The sequence below is a fragment of the Papilio machaon genome, chromosome 3, assembly GCF_912999745.1.
Source record: "Papilio machaon chromosome 3, ilPapMach1.1, whole genome shotgun sequence".
In the NCBI taxonomy this organism is placed as follows: Eukaryota; Metazoa; Arthropoda; class Insecta; order Lepidoptera; family Papilionidae; genus Papilio; species Papilio machaon.
The window spans coordinates 8576667-8599689 of NC_059988.1; the positions used below are offsets into that span (position 1 = coordinate 8576667).

The 23023-nt window shown below is 31.6% G+C and overlaps 1 protein-coding gene across 1 annotated transcript; it reads right to left on the minus strand.

The window, feature by feature from the left end:
• Positions 1-4937: 4937 nt before the first annotated feature.
• LOC106719546 (arrestin homolog) lies at positions 4938-21303 on the minus strand. Its single transcript, XM_045686434.1, has 10 exons — positions 21264-21303; positions 8849-8905; positions 8609-8773; positions 8179-8447; positions 7543-7693; positions 7034-7095; positions 6505-6568; positions 6121-6229; positions 5899-6040; positions 4938-5759 (listed from the first exon to the last, which is right to left on the minus strand). The coding sequence occupies exons 2-10, from the start codon at positions 8878-8880 to the stop codon at positions 5209-5211; spliced, it is 1545 nt and encodes a 514-aa protein (XP_045542390.1). The 5' UTR covers positions 8881-8905; positions 21264-21303; the 3' UTR covers positions 4938-5208.
• Between the last annotated feature and the right edge of the window lie 1720 nt (positions 21304-23023).

Genomic DNA, 23023 nt, shown 5'->3' on the forward strand with positions numbered 1-23023 from the left:
ATTGACATGATTATAAAAAATATGTTATCGAAATTTAAAAAAGATAAGCAATTGTGTTATTGTAACTTAAAAAAAGAAAAATATTTTATACCCGCCGTTATAAGGTTACGTTATTTTTAGTTAATATCTATATTTTTGTTTATATAATTTCCTTAAATGTCCTTTGATAACTCGACTGTTGCCTTGACCGCGACGTCCTTCTGTGTAACCTACTTACAGGCTTGCATCCGGCACAGCTTCCGGAGTGATCCGACCGCTTTCAAAGCCTTCTTGTGCACCTTTATTATATCTATAGCATTGGTAATAAATGTTATGTTTATAAGGTATCTTAGTTATGTACAGTTCAGTGAGGCGTCCGGAAAATGATTTAAGATATGAAGTTCATCGTAGGAACTATTTGTAGTACTAGTCTAAAATCTAAAATCATTATAATTCTTTTTTTCAGCTGCATAAGTAGTGTCTGTCAATGTATAGTAGTACGGGGGGGGGGGAATTGTGAGGGCGTTAAAGTGAAGGAATCACCGAAGCCCATAGTCATCCGTAATAACAGAGGTACTGCAGATTCGCTGCTAGTTTCTTCAAGGTTTTTTAGGTTTCTTTCAGTTTACTGCATAACGCAGGCAGCTGATCGTCTAACATTAATTGATCCGTATGAATTGGAATCCACTTGTATAGGACAAGAAATTGCACGAAAACTGCACTGGATTTTATTAGTTCATACTAAAGAAAAATAATCATTACCTAAAGCCACTGTCGCTTGTTTTCGGGCGAATGATCTCTCCCACAACATGGATTAGAGATCCTTTTAGTTAGATAACGTGCTGTCACTCCACAATATTGATAAGAGAAAGCGAGTTAACGAGAATATTACAAAGCAATATTGCACTTTTGTCACGGTAGCTTGGTCATGACAGGATGTGAGTATTAAGCTTCATAATATTGTGTTTAGTGCTTCATACTTGCAACTTATACATATCTATATATATATAAAAGAAAGTCGTGTTAGTTACACTATTTATAACTCAAGAACGGCTGAATCGATTTGACTGAAAATTGGTGGGCAGGTAGCTTAGAACCAAGAAACGGACATAGGATAATTTTTACCCCGTTTTCTATTTTTTTATTCCGCGCGGACGGAGTCGCGGGTAAAAGCTAGTCTATATATATAAAAGAAAGTCGTTTTAGTTACACTATTTATAACTCAAGAACGGCTGAATCGATTTGACTGAAAATTGGTGGGCAGGTAGCTTAGAACCAGGAAACGGACATAGGATAATTTTTACCACGTTTTCTATTTTTTATTCCGCGCGGACGGAGTCGCGGGGAAAAGCTAGTATTATATAATATACATGTATATAACTCTACATCGACTTTTATTTGACAGTGTTAGACGTCAGCAACAAAAACATCTGGTGCTCAGTGGGCCGGCTCGCCCGGTGCAATACTACACCACAACCACCACCACAACCACACAGAAGACAGGCGTATCTGATGAGTGAGGAACTGGAGGCCTAATTTTAGTCATCTTTCTCTGTTCACCCTTTTATAATCAGGAGAGGATAGAAGGGAATAGGTAGTTGAGGGAGTTTTGCTGTAAACGTGAAGTTGATTTCATTTAAACCAAATGTAATTTTGTTAGCTAAAATTTCCGCTTATTTTAATTTGTAATCTATCAGACGCTTCAATTAATCTGTCTATTTGGGGATCCGCTGGGATTATGTATGCCTGTTCAATGACCGATGAATGATGAATTAAAATTAATATTCATTCAGTTTACGCCTTTCACGAACGCTCTTTTAGTAATAAAATTGTGTTCCTAATTTAAGGTAAAATTTTAAATTACATTTTCTTCTTATAATTTGGTCATAGAAAACTTAACCAATTATTGTGTGCTCTTGCAAGAACTTTGATAAGTTTGAACACTCTCGTTGGCCTACGTATGGTATTTATCGAAATTATTGATACTGGCCAGTTGCAAGTCGGAACCATCGAATAATTTACATAAAACTTGTAGTTTTTTTATAATGTTAACAACTAGCAGGATATAGCATCGGACAAGTGGGGATCTCTTGTGTTGGAGGTCAACCACTTTGCGTCGCTGCGCCAGTAAGTGGTAACATGTCTTTGGGTTATTAGGAATGAAGTTTCACGACAAAAAAATAATGGAGCTTTTAGTAATATAAAATCATTTTAAAAACAGCATAAATGAAAACAACGCGACAATATTCAATTGCAAACAATGTTAAGAGCAGTCAATAGATTGTTGACCTCGCTTTATTGGAAACTTCACGTTTCTGGGAAATTTTATATTTATAGTTTTCTATTGAAACTTACTTTACGGATATAGAGTGAACTTGCGAATAGAAAATCAGTAAATGGTAAGAAGTCTGTTATGAAATATATATCAATAAGATTTAAATTTTTAGACATATTAATTCCACGAAAGAACTATATAAAAACGTTAATAAGTTTTAAATATGTAAAAAATATTAAATAGTTATGTATATATTCATGTACATATATACTCGTAATTTCGTTGTAAAAGTTGAGCAATGCACATTGCTTTTTAATAGTGAAGGGGATCAAAGTTATTTATTTTCCGTAGCTTTTTTAAATTGAAATATATATCAGTATATATTATATATTATATATCTAAAATACTCGTGTTACAATGTTAGTTACCGTACTCCTTTGAAACAGCTTGACCTATTTTTATGTAATTTTATATGCATATTCAGTAGGTCTGAGGATCGACTACTGACTATTTTTCATACTCCTAAGTTATAACTTTATACCCCTTATAAGGGGTATAAATTTGACACATACGTAGAATAAAGTCTCGTAGAACACATAGGCTATTTATTAAGTTTTTTTAACTCCTTGGGAGTTGCGAGTGTCAGCTAGTGTCTTATAAAATTTTAATGCACCTAATAACTATCTCCGAGAACGGGTAAATGGTAGAACGAATGAAAGCAAGAAAGTCTAATTTGATATGTTAGATATAGGTCATAAAGTTTCATTATATCAGAAATAATTGATAACATTATCGTAAAATACATTTATCAATATTATCTCGGTCCTATTGGTGATTTATGTGGTTAATAAATAAAATATTGTGAGAGAAAATTTGGATAATAAATTTCGCAGATATTAATTTTCCACGCGATTGAAGTATTTATAGGTTTGATAAAGAAACTTTTGCTACAGTGAGTGAAAATAACAGACAAATAGATGCAATTTTTTGTTGAATAGATAACAATAAATATGTGTATAATACGACCATTACTAGCCCGCGACTCCGTCCGCGCAGAAATAAAAAAAACTTGATTATTAGCCTATTTGCTCTTCCTAGCTATGTTCTATAGCTATGCCAAATATCATCCAGATCCATGCAGCCGTTCTTGACTTACCTTCTAACAAACATCTATCAATCCATCCTTACATCCAAACATTCGCATTTATAATATTAGTAGGTAAGATGTGTCCCCTATGTGTTTCAATGCATATGACAAACTCTTTCTCGTCTTTAAGTCCTAGAGTATTAGAAAAGTAAACAACAAAGATTAATTTTTAAAATTTATTTACATTTATATACATTAGATATTTAACGCACATTAAATAGGTTATTATAAATATGATTACGGTAGACGGAAATTCAACTCAATACCTAATAACAATTAGATTCAATCTTCACTGCTCTGCTCGATTTTGTATAGAATCCCGTGTCATACTCATATTTCCACTGGTGCGATTGCAAACGATGCTGGCTGTTTTAATAACGCAGCTATCTTCTAAGTGAAAATAGACACACCGAAAGCATTATGTAAAAAAACAGTTAAATAATAATTCACTTAATTTATACTACACATTTGGACAGTAGTGTTAATTAGAGCAAATATTTTTTTTTTATAGTGGTCCTAATTTATATGCTTATATGTTTTGAATCCATAAAATTTTCATTATGTAATTATTTTTATATTTTCCAAATCATATCAACAGTTTAAATGAAATAGTCCCGTTTTGTAGTAAAACTTTTAAAGTGTCTATGCGGATAATTGACAACATTAATTGCTACTTATTACTTTCTGAACGTTTAAAAGCTAAGCTATGTCCAAACTTGACACTTGGAATTGAATCAATTTGATACTTGATCTAATGCCCAAACAATAAAGTTGAACAAAAAACTTAAATATCTGTTTGTATTTGTTTTTAAATATATTTATCTTATAAATAAAGACGCACGATGTTATTTATTTAATTAAATTTTACTCAACAACTTTAATAATTTGTTTTAGGCACAGATAAAATTAAACTTATAATTAATATTGTGCACAAAAATTTACTATTTTTAAAGTATTTCAGTGCACATATATAATATAAATGTGATTTTTAGTTAACATTAAAGCATAATAATGCACATAATATTAAAAATTAGTTTTAATTAAAACTAGAGTTGACTAGACATGTCAACAAATTGCCTTTAGAATACATAAATTTATATATAATTATAGTTTAATATTTAATTTATTTGCATTTTAATATAATATTAATACCAAAGTCAATGAGATTAAAAGATAAGTCTAACAACTTTATAATTTAGTAAGCGTAACCATTCAGGCTTTATATTACGTCACCGTGAATACGACGACCAGCAAGTCTTGATACGATAAAATACTTAAAATTACTTCTTAACAGCTATATAAATATATTGACTAGATATGAAACTCGTAAACACCAATAAATCTTTGACGCTGTTGATTTAAAGTAGAAAAATATCAAGGCTTTAAGAAAATACCTTAAACTATTTCATCAAAAAATGTACTTCGAAAATATTTTTGAAATCATTACTTTATGAAATCCTGCAGTATTCATCAATAAAAGTTTAATAGATACCTAGAATTATTCGTAAACTAACGTTTCACGTTTTAAATGCTTTTCATAGTTAGAACATGCACATTAATTAGTTTTAGTATCAATCTACGTCGTTTATAAGTATTCAGATCTACAAAGCTAAAAGTAAAATACTAATTAACATTATGACTGTCGTCGACGGTCGATGCAACAAACGGCTCTTTTCAAATTCTCAGCAAACCCAGATTTATGCACTTGGTCCTCGTTTTTAAATTCTCTTATGATATCTGGTGCTTTCACTTCGTTCGACTGATCAGTCTTGTTAACTTGTTTTATAATATCGACATCATCGTCGGATCACGTGTCCGAACAAGGATACTTTACGATCAAATCCAATTCCTCTTCATTCGGTTTGACATTCCGAACAACATTTTGTCCTTCAAATTTCTTTGGTCTATCAGTTATTTTATTTTCGATATTGACTAGAACATCAGCTATGCATTTATGATCTTCCGGTGATTTAATTTCTCCATCGTCACCGAATGCTGTTTCTTGTTGAACATCATCATGTCCATTGTTATTTTGTTTATCATTTTCTGTTTCAGCTTTGCTCTCTTCTTCGTCACTATTTTCTTTTCCTTCTAAAATCATTTTATGAGTAGCTTCTTCGATGACACTGTCTGTTGGTGCTTCGTTTATACAGGAATGAGTCAATGTGAAAGGAAGTTTAAGAGATAGATCTCCTCCCATGGCGCTTAGAGTCAATTTAACTTTTACATAGTACGAGACATAAATAGCAAACACATTGCGATCGTCAGGTGAATTTGAATTGCATAAAACAGTTGAAGCTAGGCTTGCTCCTGACTTCGAATAAGAGTCTTCGAGGGCGATCCAGTTTTTAGTAGCACCTGAAACAAATGATATTTAAATTTGTCAAGATGATAATAGATTCCACTTTGTTTTAGTCAAGTCTATTAATCTTTAATGTGATAGCAAGCGACTCTTTCGTTTATTTCTAGAGAGGAAAATAATACATAATATCCTTACCTCTATGTGGTGTTAAATTATAACTGTCTGTGAATGTTTCACCAGGCGCGACAGGTGTGTCCGGCCCTTTGACTAAGGCTACGACATTTTTGAATTTGCCATTCGAAAACATGCACACGTCTACGTGTTGAATAACAAGAACCTAAAATATTAAATTATTTTAAATCATTGTTTTCCTTTGAATCATTAAATCATTGTTAATGATACTGTGTCATTATTTACCTTGATCCGTCTCACAGTTTTCGATGAATGATTGGATACAATGATATTGACGTTTATAGATTCACCGTGGGAATAAGTTGCTTTATCTAACCATCCTTCAAGCTCCACTCTAGAAAAGTTATCACAACTAAGTACGTTAATTATAAGTTATAATGCTCTCTGTTAATTTTACTTCCTTTCTAGTTAACTTTCTCTGCCCAGAGAATACCTTTTGGCTGACCTTTTTGGATTAGTGATTACAATTTTACTTTGAAATACCTTTTAATTTATCATGGTAATGATAAAATTAAGTTATTTTTAACTAAAATTGTCATACGTTTAAAAAAACTAATATACCAAGAATTATGGATTTAAATAATGCAATTTTAAATTTGAAAACCTCACCTTCCATCAGATAATAAAAACGGCTTTTCAACAGTCGCCCGCGGCGGCGCTTGTTCCAAGCTCTCTATGAAACAAAACACATTTTTTAATGCCACAGACAAATTAAATTCGAAAGAGCGAACGTAAAAGTATATTTAGCAAATCGTAGGATGAATTTTATTTTTAAAGTTTCACAATAATAGTATTCATTTCGTATGTTTCATAAAATAGAGTGTGAAATTTTGTATTGTTATACGCAATGGACCAGCGTGGTTGACTATGGTCTAGTCACTCCTTGGGTAGGTTCTGAGTCCCTCATTGAGGACATAAATAAGCTGATACACACACGTTATGTTTGTATGTTATGTTTTTTGTTAATCGTGAGTGTCGTGACACTCATGTATTAATAATATCGATGTCTCTTCTTTTTCAAAGAGAATGTAAGAGATAAGAACAATTTTTTCTCCAAATGTGTCAGTGAAAACACATCCTAATATCCATCGTCATACGATATTTAATTATTCTGTAGTAAATATTGAATTACCGTTACCGTTTTCTTTTTTTCTTCCTCGACAATTTTCATCTGATTCCATTTTTGTTTTATTTTTAAGTCTGTAAACAAAAAATAAATATTACATTCAGGAGCATTCACGTAGTTCTTTTCGTGTTGAATAAATTCCTAATTAAGTAGTACTTGAGCTGTAACTTAGCTTCAACTTAAATTATAAAGAATTCATTCAATAAAATTACGCTGCCATTTAAACTTCAACTTTCTATGAAAGGGTTTTTATTTTAATTCCATTATAAACACTTAAAACTTAAGATAGCAGAACTGTATTGCGAAATTGTTTATCCAACTCAAATATCAAATGTGTCAACTTCGGAACAAATCGTATTTTTTTATTTTTACAAATAAAGTAAACTACGCACCGAAATTACTTCAAGTCTACTGGAGGTCACAATTTCTTACTATCATATTTAACTTTGTTGGACGTTAATAACCACTTAAATGTGTACAGCAATTATAAAATACATCACATCGATTTCTTCTTATGTTACCTAAGCACATTGTGATGTGCCAATGCGCTGAGCGTGTTGTGATGCGGGGAGTGAGGCAGGACGGCGGGGGGCACGCGCCCAGGCCCCTGCAGCACGCGGATGCCCATGCGCACTGTGCTGCGCCTAGATATCTTCTCATCTGCTCGCTCGGCTACAACAAAATATATACATAAAACTTTTCGATTATGTTTATAATAAAGCTTTTTAAGCCGCGGTTTCAGGAGTGCAAGCTGCACTAATGATCGCCGTACTTTAAAAGAAGATGGCACTTGAAGAACAAAGTATTCAAAGGATTGTTTATTTTCTTGGAAATTCTACCATAAATTAAAAACGTTTTTAATAATCACATGATGATCTCCCTGGCCTTATCTCTACGGTCGGCGCACAAGGTTTTATAAACCTTAAAGTTTTGGTTTATTTTTTACGGCCGACCGCCTGCTTGTCGCCAACCCTACTTGGGAAGAATTACATGATATTCAAAATTGGTATTATCCATCATTTGTGCGATAAAGTTATTTGTTAAGATAACCGGAAGTCAAAGTAAAATTTATCTAGTTTAGAATCGAGCTAACCAAAATGTACTTAAACGAATAATCTATAACTGTTCTATATATAAAAATAAAAACAAATTCTTACCTAAATATGCTCGTACATCGTATGAGGTGCCTATCGGCGCGCCGTGGTACTGCTTAGCAGGCACCAACTGCACGCTAGGTGGCGCCAGTGGCGTCAATTCCAAATGGAATGGGAACGCATTCGTTCCCAGACGTTTTATCAACGCATCCTGTAGTGGCGAATTCGGTTCTCTATCGTGGTTGCAATGTGCTGGCCAGATTTGAACCAGGCTCATAATAGCTTCGTTGCAGAACTTTAGTCCCATCACTTCTTCATCTTCTCTGCCATACCTTTATAAAAAGTATTAACAACTTCAAATATTAAATGTCGACTACTTTTGGATGATCATAACATTTAAATATTTAAATCTTTGAAATTAATAAATGTTTTTTTAAAGAACTTTCCGACCAATTTTTGACAGATCAAGGTTCGAATTAAAAAAAAAACTCACCGAAATGTTAATGTGACTTGACCGAACAATTTCTTGTTTTCCAAACACTCAGGCTCCACGTGCAGAACTCCTTGGATCTTATCAATGTAACCATTCTCCACAACCAAATCGCGGGAAGCCAAATAAAGTGTCAATTTATTATTTGGTGATGATTTTTTAAACACTCTGTGAATACGAATAATGAAAGATGATAAAATCAGTTCAATAAAATGTAAATAAAAATGATTTATGATTGTTTACCGTTGAGAATTAAGTGCGTTGTCAGTCGTCATATTTTTGATTTAATATTCCGTTTACCTGAAACAATGGAAAGGCTCTTTACTCTTTAATGACAAAATAATAATTTAAAATATCAACGACAAATGGTATTTTACTGAATACTAATATTATAAACACGAATGTTTAGATGTATGGATGGATGTTTGTTTAAAGGTATCTACGGATCTTGATGAAATTTAGCACAAATGTAGAACATAGTCTGGAAGAACACATAGGCTACTTATTAAGATTTTTTTTAATGCCGCGCGGATAGATTCGCGGGCGATAGCTAGTTTATTATAATTTTACAATTTTCACCATATAACATAAAATCGTAAAATCATTTGAAAGTCATCGTTTTTTAAAACATGAACACCTAGTTTATAAAATGCGATAACAGGATGTCATTAAGATATATTTATAAATCTCTTGGGCATCTTCCAAATTTCGATGAGCGACGGAATCTAATTTTAACAAATTGTTAATTAATCCACTAATTTGCTATTGTGTCAGTTAAATTTAACATCTTGAGCGACTGACATATTCAATGTAAGTTTTGGTTGTAATGAAATTTGCCATCACATTGTATTAAATGTTTACAACTGTCTTCACATGCAAAAAAAAAAACTGTAAAGACAACATATATTTTTACTTTAGAAATCGCATTGTTATTTATCTGGCTTTATCTAGCTTTGAATAACATAACAATACTAGAACATAATAGCTAAAATATTACAATTAAAATCACAAGACATTATTGTATTTAACTTCGTCTTTATTAAGTCTAGAATTAACATCATTACTTTACTTGGTATACAATTTTGTTTCTATTATATACAATAGATAATTTCAATACCGTCAGTACATAATACATTACCTTATGTCCGAATTATAATTATTATCAATCCTTATGTATATTAGAAAAGGTGGTTTATATTCAAGTCGGGTACAAAGGTTCTCTATTCTATTGTTCAAGAAATATGAGATAGCTGGGATGATTACAAATCAAATTGATTTAATACTTTATATTACTATTTCAAAGTTATACCAAATATTTATTTTTAGTTGGATTAAATAAATTTTAAAATAAATTTTTATGTGTAATTTGAATTATTGTTATTTTAATAAAGTTGAGTAATTAATCTACTAAAATTTGTATATCTAAATAGCATAGTTTACATTTTTATAATCAACATTCGATATAATAAAAAAAAATAAACAAACTTTTTCTTTAATTTCTTTCTTGCACTGTACACTTCATTTTACTGTTCACACTATTCACATAGTCTGATTTTTTATTGTTAATTTTTGCACAAAAATATATGTTATCTGTTATAAAGGTAATTGATAATATGTTTGACCTAAATTACACTAATATTAACGACACATTAAGCTATTTTAGAACCGTTAAAACTATGATCAATGTAGTTAGAATTCATCTCATATGCTCATAACACCGTCTGGCTATAAATAACTGACACAAACAGATGTCAGAGTTGGCAAGAGCTGGTTAATTAATGGTCTATCTAAATCATCAAAATGATACATGATAAATGTTTATTATGAAATATTAGCTTTGAAAAGCATAATGCAAACGTTTAAATATTAATCTTTGCTTTGGAAAATCAATTTGATTATAATTAATTTAAATTAATTGCCACTTTATAAATATGAGTAACCACAACAAACCTATACAAAAACGTATTGATTATTTCTTCCGTTTGTTTTTTTATGGATTTTTTTAAAGAATTAAGTAGGATAGCAATAATTCATAAATCTATTGGCAGTAGAAACAAATATTAAGAATGTATTTAGACAATTAAGGTCAATCATGTTCCCGTACATGTTCGGCAATTCGGGATTCATTCGCTTCCAATAATTGCTACTTTAAGCAATTTATTGACCCCTTTGCCAAATTTAGTTAATTTTGTAGGTTATGCAACCTTTACCTCTATAAATTTAAAAACCACATGTAATTAATTTTGTAATAGGTACCCTTTCCACCAATAAGGAGTGTTTGAGAAAGGGAAATGAATTTGGTGGGAGTACGGGATGTACACTTCAGAAATATCCTTTTTCCGTACTTTTAACAACGCATCTTTTTACTAAATTTTTGCGAAAGTCAAGTGGTCGTTTGCTAACCACCTTTTACTATATGTAAAAAAATATCTTAAAAAATTATACATAATGTAACTTGATATGTTACATCCTCAGTATACATAAGTTACACGACACCGCAAGCCGTATGTTACGGGAACGTGATTCCACCACAATCGCCCCAATTTTACTGTGATGCTGACACGTAGGCAATTAACATTAACTGAATGAGGCCGATCTAAATAATAAAATTTTAGTACGCTGAATATTGCGCCGAGACAGTTCATTGTCCGAGCGTGCAATAAATAATGCCACATATCAACCGAAGATTTAATGATTTACCGATTTTTATACTTTGTCCGTATTTTTATGAATTTCCACGAACGTAGTGAAGCTTTCTCACTTTCTACGTATATATAAAGAAGGAAAAAGACGAGGAAAATTTGATGTAGCAAATCTTATTTCTTATTAATATTATAAATACGAATGTTTAGATGGTTGGAAGGATGGATGGATAGATGTATGTTACAAAGTATCTCCAGAACAGTTGCATGAACACAGGACACAGCCTAGAAGGCACATAGGCAATTAAGTTTTTTTTCAACTCGGTGCAGTCGGAGTTGCGGGCAACAGCTGTTTTTTTAAATAATTTTCGAAATAACACTAAACAGCACGAAAACGAAAACAAAAAAAAAGAACTCTCAAATATCGTTTCATGTAAATCACCATTAAGCTACATTTTATCCCAAAACGTAAGGCTCTGGTAGGATGTTCGTTTTTGTTTTTTCATATTATAATGACTCAGTAATTTCACAAAGAAATTAAAAATCAATTTTGATTATTCAAGGCCGGCAACGCATTTGCGATCCCTCTGGTATTGTAGATGTCTATGGTCGTCGATGAACACCTTGGTGTTCCCGCTACTCGTTTGACCCCTTCTCTTATAAAAAAAATCATGCAAACGAAGTCACTGGCAACGGGTAATATTTTATGTTATTGTTTGAATTAAAGCCATTTCATTCATTGTATAAAATTATTGTAATTTAAATATAATAAACAATTAACTGACTGTTTTGTATTAATGCGGAAACTTAATTTATAAATATAAACATTAATACCGATCTTGATGTATTTAGTTAATAACAAACACAAAACTCAAACGATAAATAACCGCTACCCTATAATAACAAAATACTTAAAATTCTTAATTGTTTACATTGAAAAATATGCTGATATATAATAAATTAAATGGATTAATTATTTATAGCAGTATTTCAACAAAAAATGTAGTAATCTAGAGAAGGCTAGTTAACTAAGTTTGTTTTTTATTTCAAAGAGTATGCTTACCAACGTGTGGTTTAATTTTTTTAAAATAAAAAAACTGACCAGTTGTTTTTGTGTTATCTATTTATATCCATAGGGATTGTAGACACCTTAATATGTCAAAGTAGTTTATGTATGTATTTTTTCGAATTACGTTTTCGAATCCTTGAATACGTCCATGGTGGTACATTTATAAAGAAACTAGCTGGCGTACGCGACTCCGTCCGCGCGGAATTTAAAAAAAAACTTGAGAGGTGTCAAGGGACACCCGGATGGAACGAAGTTCCTTTCGATTAATTAGTGAAGGAACCATGTTTATTCTATGAATAAAAAAAATTAAGTCTTCACAAGAAGTACATTTTATTTCTATGAATTTTCGTTATATATGGTCACGTCGTTGCCATGGTTACTATAGCAAAAAGTGTCGTGACAACTTTTCGTAAGAATTTTTTCCGTCTAGCTCCCTTTCACAACGCGCGATAAGGAACTTCGTTCCAAAAACTTAATTAGTTGTCTATAATAAGTACTTCCAGACTATGTTCCACATCTATGCCAAATTTCAGCGAGCAACCGTTCTGGATATACCTTCTAACAAACATCCATCTATCCATCCATACATCTTTACATTCGCTAATATTAGTAAGATGGGCCGGAATACGTGGACACAAATAATAAGAAAAGAAAAGTCATCTAAAATAAAATGTTGATTGACCTTAGTGAAAAAAATAATTCTATAATTATTCGTTAAAAACAAATAAGAACTCAATATAAGAGTTTTATAAAGAGTAAATATGTGAACACATGAAGCATTCATGACACATACGAAATTGGTTCGCTTGTTTCAATATGAAAGCGATTATTCACCGGAGCGGAAATTATTTACATAATTCCTGTCAGCGAGGAACGGAGCTCAAATTAACCGACAAAATTATGTGACACCCTAAATCTTTTCATTTTGTATGTACCGAATGTTATACCAAATTTATACGATTTCATTACAAACTCCAATTCACATATTTACGCGGACGAGAGACAGAAATGTTTATTTTTAAGTTCTTTAGTTTAGTTTAGTTTTTTAGTTTCGTTGTTATATATTCGTACTATTTGATTCTTTACGCTCGTAAAATAAAGAAGCTCTCACCTTGATAAAGTGGATAGAAATAGCAAAACTGTTGTTTACATTTTGATGCGTTTACTATTTATTCTGAACAATTGTTTTAATCGAGTGTTTTGATGATGAGTAAAAAATAAAATGTCCATTTATTTATGAATGTGTTTCAATTAACTAAAATGATTTTATAAAAAATATTCCTTTGGCTCTTTCCGAGGAAAAAAATAGAATTATATCTAAAATATTGTGACAATAAAATTTTTAACGGATATAGTAAAATTAAAAACCTACATCATATTACCTGATCTAATCATCTGATCTGTAACTAGTGGCTTGGCTAATTAATACATTGATGTCGTCCATGAGGAGGCTCGATTCAATATTGGCGATATATGCCTATGACAATTTTGTATTATTAAACAAACGCTGCGAATTCTAATTTCTAAAAAGATGCATTTATTTTGCGATACTATTTATTAGAAACATACTACAAAATTACCTTCATTTTGTCGGCACATTGTATTATCTACCTTTACAACATAACATAACCTTTGCTGTTATTAATAACTAATACTTGGGTTGTAAGAGCAAGGCCTCACGCAACTTAATTACCGTGTCTAACGCAAGAAGCTCTTTCATTTTCATTAGAACTTCATGCTTGGAAAAGCTTATTGTATGTTTATGAAGGCAATTTAATGAAATAAAAAGAAAATAAATAATTATTGTTTATGCCCACAAATAATACACTGTAGAAAGAATAGACTGGCTGATAACAACATAAAATACTGAACTTAAGGACCTGTTTTGCACAAGGTTCTGCTACTACGTATACGATCACTATAAGAAAGGATTTAACAAAATTCAACCCGTAAAGGAGCGTCGGTGGCTCAGGGGATAAGCACATGACTTGCAATCTACAGGTCCTGGGTTCGAATCCCGCCATGTATCAATGTGTTTTTCGATTTACATATGTACATTTATCCGACATTCTTACGATGAAGGAAAACATCTTGATAACAACCTGCACATATCTGAGAAGAAATTCAATGATATGTGTAAAGTCAACCAATACGTACTTGGCCAGCGTGGTTGACTATGGCATAGTCACCCCTAACTTAAGGTAGGCTCCGAGCCCTTCAGAGGGGTCGTACATATATTGAGCTGATGATAATAATGAACCCGTAAAGGTATAAAATGAAGGATGAAAGTTTGTTTAAAAGATTCTCTTTCGGAAGATTTCCTTCAAAATTGCAAAACACTTTTTTAATATGGTTCTCTTAAAGAGGGATTAGTGTGTGAAATTTTTAAATTCTAAATATAAAAGTTATGTATGAGACTTTAATTCAGAAGAAAACATAATAAAAATTAATGTCGCAGTTAACTAGAGCAGCTGCGTAAATAAACAACCTTGTTATTTATTATAATAATAGAACTTACTCATGAACACCGTTCCGTACTAATTTTGTTAGTTATAAGCTTACTAGCTATTGCCTACGACTCCATCCGCACGGAATTAAAAAAACTCAATAAGTAATGTATGTGTTCTTACAGACTATATTCTACATCTGTGCCAATTTCATCAAGATCCTTTCAGCCGTTACGTAGATACTTTTTAACAAACATCCATCCATCTAAACTTTTGCATTTATAATATTAGTAAAATTATTTCATACCCAATCATCATCAACCTGCCCTTATCCCTATGGAGGGTCGGCACAGTATGTACTACTCCTCCATACATCTCTGTCAGCCGTCATATCTGAATTTACCCAATATCATACTATACACTATATTGTATAAATATATCGTTAGAAAATATATAAGTAAACAGCGATTTGACCCAACTTCATACTTCTAAGGTAAAGAACATAGTAAATAAAAAAATAGTTTCGATGTTTATCTGGAACAAATATCGTGACACGAGATTTTTATATCCAAAAGATAAAGGATCGGAAAATTTTATAATTTTAATAAATAAATAGAGTTTTCACAAAACAAACCCCGCATTATATAAATAAATTCGCAATAAAGTCTATTTTCTAATAAAGTCAATTTCTCTGAAACCTGACCCAGATTTATAAAATCCAATGTAAGATCAACATTAAGGGTATATTGGTAACAATAAAAATCCCAACCTGAAAATTTGGCTCACGTCTAAGATAAAAATTTGCCAACTTGTGATATTGGATCAATGGATATGAAATATTTTTATTAACTTTAATAATCTATATATATAAAAGAAAGTCGTGTTAGTTACACTATTTATAACTCAAGAACGGCTGAATAGATTTGATTGAAAATTGGTGGGCAGCTTAGAACCAGGAAACGGACATAGGATAATTTTTACCCCGTTTCTTATTTTTTTTCCGCGCGGACGGAGTCGCGGGTAAAAGCTAGTATATAATAAAACATTAGCTCTCATTTAACTATCGAATATAAAAATATTAAACTCCTTAAGAAAATAATGTTAATATCATCATCAGCTCACTATATGTCCCCACTGGGCTCGAAGCTTACCCCAAGTTAGGGGTGACTAGGCCATAGTCAACCACGCTGGCCAAGTGCGGGTTGGTTAACTTCACACACATATCTTTGAATTTCTTCTCAGATATGTGCAGGTTGTATCACGTTTTTTTCCTTCATCGTAAGAACATCGGGTAAATGTACATATGTAGATCGAAACTCGAAAAACACATTAGTACATGGCAGGATTCGAACCCAGGACCTGCAGATTGCAAGTCAAGTGCTTTACCCCTGAGCCACCGATGCTCTAAAATCAATAAGTGATTCAATAAATTACAGATTTTGACAGGTACACAATGAAACTTCACTTCTTATTTAGTTCTTCAAATTCCATAGAATTAAAACAAAGCCACTGTATTGTGATAAAATTTGTTGCCTTTTAGTATATTATCAATTCGTATCATAATTCACATGAATGTTAGCCATTAAATAAACGGGCAGTGATTTCCGGTGCATGCATAATTTAACTTTACAAATGCAAAACTGCACGCAATAATTTCCACTGATATATTTGCATTGCGCCTAAAACCTTGGTTTATTATGTAAACGGACCGGATTTACAGTTAGCTTAAAATTTATACACTTACAATATTCTGAACTAGTAAAACAGTTACTTTTTACTTTGTATTCATATGAAATATTTTTTTTATTTAAATAAAAAACAAATTATTTAACTTTTTTTAAGATCTTTGTACTTAAGTTTGTAATGTAATATTATGTAATAAATAAATAAAATTTTAAAAAATCGAACGACCAGGGGCGGAATTATGAATTACCAAAAAAAAAACCGACGAATTGAGAATCTCCTCCTTTTTAAGTTCGGTTAAAAAGAACTGACAAAAATCTTGTGCTGGTTTGTGTTGCAATCTTATTTTATTAGACGATGATAACATCATTGTTTTTGGTACACCACATATTTTACGACGTGTAACTAAACATGAGCAAATCGCAAACATGTGTCGGATGGCCATTAGCCATAAACTGGATCATTATTACACACCCTATTACTACCCCATTAAAAGTGCTTTCAGAACAAAGGTTTATGAGGGTTGGATACTCATGAAAGTAGAGGTAAAGGTGCGATTATACTACGACAGTCTTCACGGTACACTAAGTGTATTCATTGGATCTGTCTCTGTCACGAGTGTCTCTGATTGCCATGACAATTTATTATGACACGATAATTAGTGTCTCGTCAGTCGCTATGTAAACATCTGTAGAAGTGTAATCAGTAGAGACTTTAATGTCCGAAATTTATGGTGTAATCTAATTAGTAAAGATTACAAAAGTAATTTTAATTTTATTATTTAACTAACTATTGACTTTATTTCTGAAATAATATGACATATTTTCTTTTTGTTTTTTATTATTTATTAACAAAAAATTACTCACGTTCTGGGCGTAATTTCTACGCAGCCCTGTGTAATTCAGATCTGTGGCGCTTCTGTTCAGCGCCTCTAGATTCCGAGGCAGTCACCCAACCGAGCCTTATCCTAATGCCGGCCCTGGTAGAGATGGTAACAGCCAAGTATAATTATATATGTTCCTATCACAATATTTATGTAATAAATAATATGTACTATGTTCATAAGTATGTAATCACTTAGAACTATAAATATTTTGTAACATTCGAGCTACGTCTCCGGATGTTGTTATAACTTAAGAAAATATAATACGCAAATAATTAAGAAAACTATATTTGTAATAAACACGATTATTGTGTTTGGCTTTGTTAACAAATCAAGCTATAACATTGCAAGATTTTGTACAAAAGAATAAAGGTTTAGTTTATTTTTATTGTTGCCAAAAGGATTATTAATTTAAACAGTCAATTTAATCAAATCAAATACTTATATCAATACTAGCTGTCGCGCGCGACTCCGTCCGCGCGCAATTAAAAATATGAGCGGTATGAAAAATAGATAGTAGCCGTTTCTCAAACCTACTGAATATGAATATAAAGTTTCATAACAATCGGTCAAGCCGTTTCGGAGGAGTATGGTAACTAACATTGTGACATGGAAATTTTATATATAAGATAAATATTCAATTGAAATAAAATTCAACAACGAATTTATAAATTACGATATATTTTTCAATATTATATTTTAGCAATGGATAAAATGTGTCAGATAAATTCCGTCCAATGACTACAGCGAAGTATTTTGTTAGGAATAACAAATTTCCAAATTATTCAAAAGGGTCGTTTACATTGTTAGGAGTACTTTTATGAAAATTAAAAGTTACCGAGTTCTTTCGGTACGTGTATACTGCAAAGTAATGAACGTCAATTTAACCACAACCTATTTTTTACAAAATCATAAATACTATGTCCATATATATTTTTACCCGTGTCTGTTACTAGTATGTAAGGGAACAGTTTTTCTCGAGGTTTTTCATACATAGAAAACTATTGTTACTTAAAAAAAATTAAAAAGCACGAACTACTGCAACTATGGTACCCAGCGTAAGAATAGAACCTAACACAAAAATCAATAAAAAACTCACTTGCACGATAAAAAAAAAAAAGAAAACGCTGAGAAAAGTTTTTACGATTTAAGAATTGCAGTATTTCCCTTTTATTTTAAAAGCCTAAAGTGATACGTTTATTTGATATGCCACAACAAATTCGAATGTTAACCAATACAAATGCGCTGGTGACCGTTATTTGTGGTTAAAACACGGTCCAGTCGACAGCTAGTAATTACGAGAACAATGTTTCATGCAAGCTTGAATTTCTCGTTAACAAACCAAACTATGTGACTTTGTACTATTAATTGTAGTACTTTGACCATTATGACATTAATGTGAGTCCTTTCTTTTATTTAACTGCATGTACAGCGGCTCTTTCTGTCGGTTTACGTTGTACAATAATAATACAACATTTATATATTACTAGCTGTCGCCCGCGACTCCATCCGCGCGCAGATAAAAAAAAACACTTAATAGCGGTATGAAAAATAGATGTTGGCCGATTCTCAGACCTACTGAATATGCTCACAAAATTTCATGAGAATCGGTCAAGCCGTTTCGGAGGAGTATGGGAACGAAAACTGTGACACGAGAATTTTATATATTAGATTGTTGTTTCTTTCTTCCCCTTTTAAAAACAGAGATAGCTATATGTTTTTGTACAACTGCTTTGACAGTGGAATCTCATAGTTGTTATTTTACAAAGAGAAATTTTGTTAGTTAAAATATGACAGTTATTTCCTCTGTAAAATCTTAAAGATATAAAAATGAGTAAAATACTGTAAGTAAAAAAAAAATAGTTAAAAACAAGTTTACTATTTCTTCACGAGAACTACTTTGGTGAGTCACGTGAAATTCCAAATCTGTATAATTTTGGTGGTAATTTATTTTATACAAAGAAAAAGATTTCTACGTTTTATTATTACTCGCACGTTTTCGGTCTCAACGTAAATAAACCGAGCGTTGTATAGTCGCTACATTAAACTCATGCAACCGCAGAAATATGAATGGAAAATATATTTATTGCGAAATACTTTTCTAGTATTCTTCGCGTGGATTTTCCAACACCGGAGAAAACTCATTGTCTATTAAAATGAAAATAAAATAATGTGTTGGTCGTACTTGTGGTAAAAATTAAAAGCAGAAATGTTTACATACGTAACTGAAGAAAAATGAAACACCTGATTTTCACTTATTATTAATCAGAGAAATGTTTTGTTTCTTCACAACAGATAACCTCTAAAACTAATCATCGTGGAATATTTTAGAAAATATTATATAATATTAAACATGGATTAAGTTTGTATTATTTTTGAGCATGAATACCAAGATATTTTAAAGGTAACGTTTTCAGTTTAGTAATTCACAAAAAAATCATATTCTTATTGCCTCATTAGCTAACTTAGTAAGATTTTTTAGTAAATGAATAATGTATGAGTGGAGAAGAATCGAAAAAAGGTGTGTTAGGACCGCGCCAAATGGATGTCTGTGGTGTCTACCTACCCGTCTGGGTTACGGGCGTGAGTTATGTTGTTATTTTTTTGTTGAAAAGGTAGCTGTAGCGTTTTTCTGATAAGATATTACTGTAATTAAAATAATACTCAGAAATTATTCCAATTTGTAGTTGCAAAGTTTTAATTGCTAATGCCGCAAAGAAATTTTATCCTTTGATATGTAAAAATTTTCAAACAGTAAGATATGTATGTAAAATCAAGAATATATTATTGTGAACTATGTATTTGAGGTTATAAAACTTCATACAGCGTCATTAAAAACGTATAATGTGCGCATAAAGTTTCCGTTTCGTGTCAAATCATTAATTGCAATATACTGGCAACTAGCCAGATATGAAATTGACATTTCATTTTGAATGTTTTTTTTTTCAAATCTCACGCCTTAACAAACCTTTTAGGCATTTTAACGGCGTAGATATTTTAATGAAATATGTATTTTAAAAGAAAGTCCTTCTTGATGTACTAATTACTAAACAGATATCATACGGTTTCTATGCTGGGTCATTTAAGATAAATAAAACTCTTACTAATATTATAAATGCGAATATTTAGATGGGAATTTGAAGATTTCTCCGGAATGGCTCAACGGATCTGAATGAAATTTGGCCAAATGTAGAACATAGTATGGTAGAACACATAGCCTACTTATTACGTTTTTTTTTTATAATTCCGCACGGACGGAGTCGCGGGCGAGAGTTAATGTTTTATAATTCATTGCCTTTGAAATTGGATTAAAAATGAACATAATTTTTATAGAACGTAGTCTGCACCGATGTTAAACCAGAGGAAAATCTTTTAGCAGTATCAGTGTAAAGTTAGGGCGGGTCGCTGGCACTTGATAGACAAAGAGTCCTCGCGCTTTCCGACTGGCTTAAAACTACTAATTTCACAACATATTTTAATTGAAAGTATTTTTACAATTTGAATATGATTGACATTACCATTTTACCTGTAAGAAGAAACATATATGTTGGGTATAATTTCATAAAATTTTGTCTGTCTTCATACGTAAGACATCCGTATTTTAATAAAATGTAAGCCAGGCTATGGCTACAGAGTTGTGAATTGTTAATAAAAGTGAATAATTTTTAAGCAGGATTATTCGCAGACTTTTGACGACTCAATATATTCATTTATGATTGAATTCCAAGAGCAATAGAAATATTGCTTCGATATAAGGTACATTTTATATTTAAATATATGTGTAAGTAAAAAGCAATATTGAACAGCGGAAACATTCATAAATTACGGAAGTCCATTTAGCATACCGCGGTGTATTTCCGCCTCTGAAACTGTCAACGTTGTAATAAATCACAGACTATTATAATCTATAACATTCATCAACGACAGAACTCACCTGGAAAAAAAATTAAAATCTTCTATAGTTTACAATAAAATTTCACTTCACAAAAACTAAAACTTCACTTTTAATAGTTTTATTTAATTGCGAAAAAAATCAATAGTTACTAAATAAATGTAACACTTAAGAAATTAATCATGATTGGATTTTAAATATGTAAATTAAAAAAAATTAACACATCGTTTATAATTTAATATATTATTAATAAGTCGCGTTCAATCACGAAGCAACGGGCACACGTCCACTCGTCACCGCGACTAAAGCTCGACTGACGGCGATTCAGTGAAGCCTCGAATGCTGAAAGTTTATACGAGCAACAAGTACTTATGTGTCCCCAAATATTGATACATAGGCTTTTTGTACCAAAGCTGTTTTAATTTAGTCGAAGTAATTCGTTATGAATTATTACCAATCCAAAATTAAATGTATAATATATAAAATACAATAATAAACATGAGAAAGAGGAAATAGTTACTAATTAATAAAACCTACTTCTTTTTTATCCTCGTCAAATGTTCGTTTTAAATGAAATAACATGTGTGGGTTAATAACCTCGATGTCTTTAGGCTTAAGTCAACAGTATGAGCCCAGAGTGGATTACTTTCTCAAGTAGTGACTCCCAGCGGTCAAGGTAGACCCTGTGTTTCACGGAGAACCGAGTGGAAGTGCACGATGATGGGAAATAAGTTTGAGGGTTCATAAGAAGAAGTTGATGAAGAGAAAAATGTTTGAGAAACGCTGCTATGAAGGTAGAGTAAGGAATGTCTACATATTCGTTACTAACTAAATCTCTCTTATGATGTTCTAAAAATGAAACCAACAATTTAATTGTTAAAATCTAATCGAAACTTTAAACCGGAGTGCATGACTTCGACGCATTAACTCCGCATAGAAAATGCACCGAACGTTCGCCGCAATACAAAGTTTCCTCGACTTCCGTATAGCTTTAAGTTTCAATTGCTTTAGCTGCGACTTTGTTGGCACGTGATGGAAATACTTTTTTGCTTCACGCTTTATTATTTCGCTCGACAATATCGAATTTAATAAAACTTACGCAGAATATGACAGCGTCAGATTGTCAATTTGTTAAGAGCAGTTATAGTTGGTTAGAAATAAATAGATTTTTTGACATTATTTTACTAATTGCAGTTTTCTGCCATAGTAATTGGCCGCTTGATCATTTGCTACCTTGGTTTAGAGAAAAATAGTTAATACGAGATACTGTGGGTTTTTGAGACCAAAATCTCCGTTTATAAAATATTATTCTCTTTGTTTTTGACAAAAGATAATGATTTAGATGGCGTTTTGTTTTATACTGAGATTTTAGAAACACTAGGTTAGACTTTTTATGAAGCTAAGACAATTTTCGATTTCATACTTATAACTTTGAAAAATTAGAAAAAAGTATTTATTTGTGACGTAAAGTTATTATTCGCTTAGAGTTCTTTAATAGCAAGTAGGCTAGATTGTAAATATATTAATCACAGCCTAAAGCTGCATGTGGCGCTTGGTTTATAGTTAGCTTATTGTATTGTTATTATTGTTACTAACATAGTTCGTAAGTATTCTACTAACTAAATAATGAGCTTGTATCTGTGGCTTGAAATAAAGATTATTATTATTATTATTAAAATGTTAAATTTTTGACAAATAATGACTTTCCAAAATAACTCTCATAATAATCTTTGACACGACAGAAATAGCAATTGGTTTTAAATGGTGTTTTTGTTGTCAGAAACCCACCTTAAGTTTCGCAG

Coding starts and splice junctions, on each gene's coding strand:
- LOC106719546 (XM_045686434.1), bottom strand. CDS start 8,880: ATGACGACTGACAACGCACTTAATTCTCAACG. Junction 7,096..7,542: donor GCACATCACAATGTGCTTAG/GTAACATAAGAA, acceptor TTTTGTTTACAG/ACTTAAAAATAAAACAAAAA. Junction 6,569..7,033: donor AGGAAGAAAAAAAGAAAACG/GTAACGGTAATT, acceptor TTTGTTTCATAG/AGAGCTTGGAACAAGCGCCG.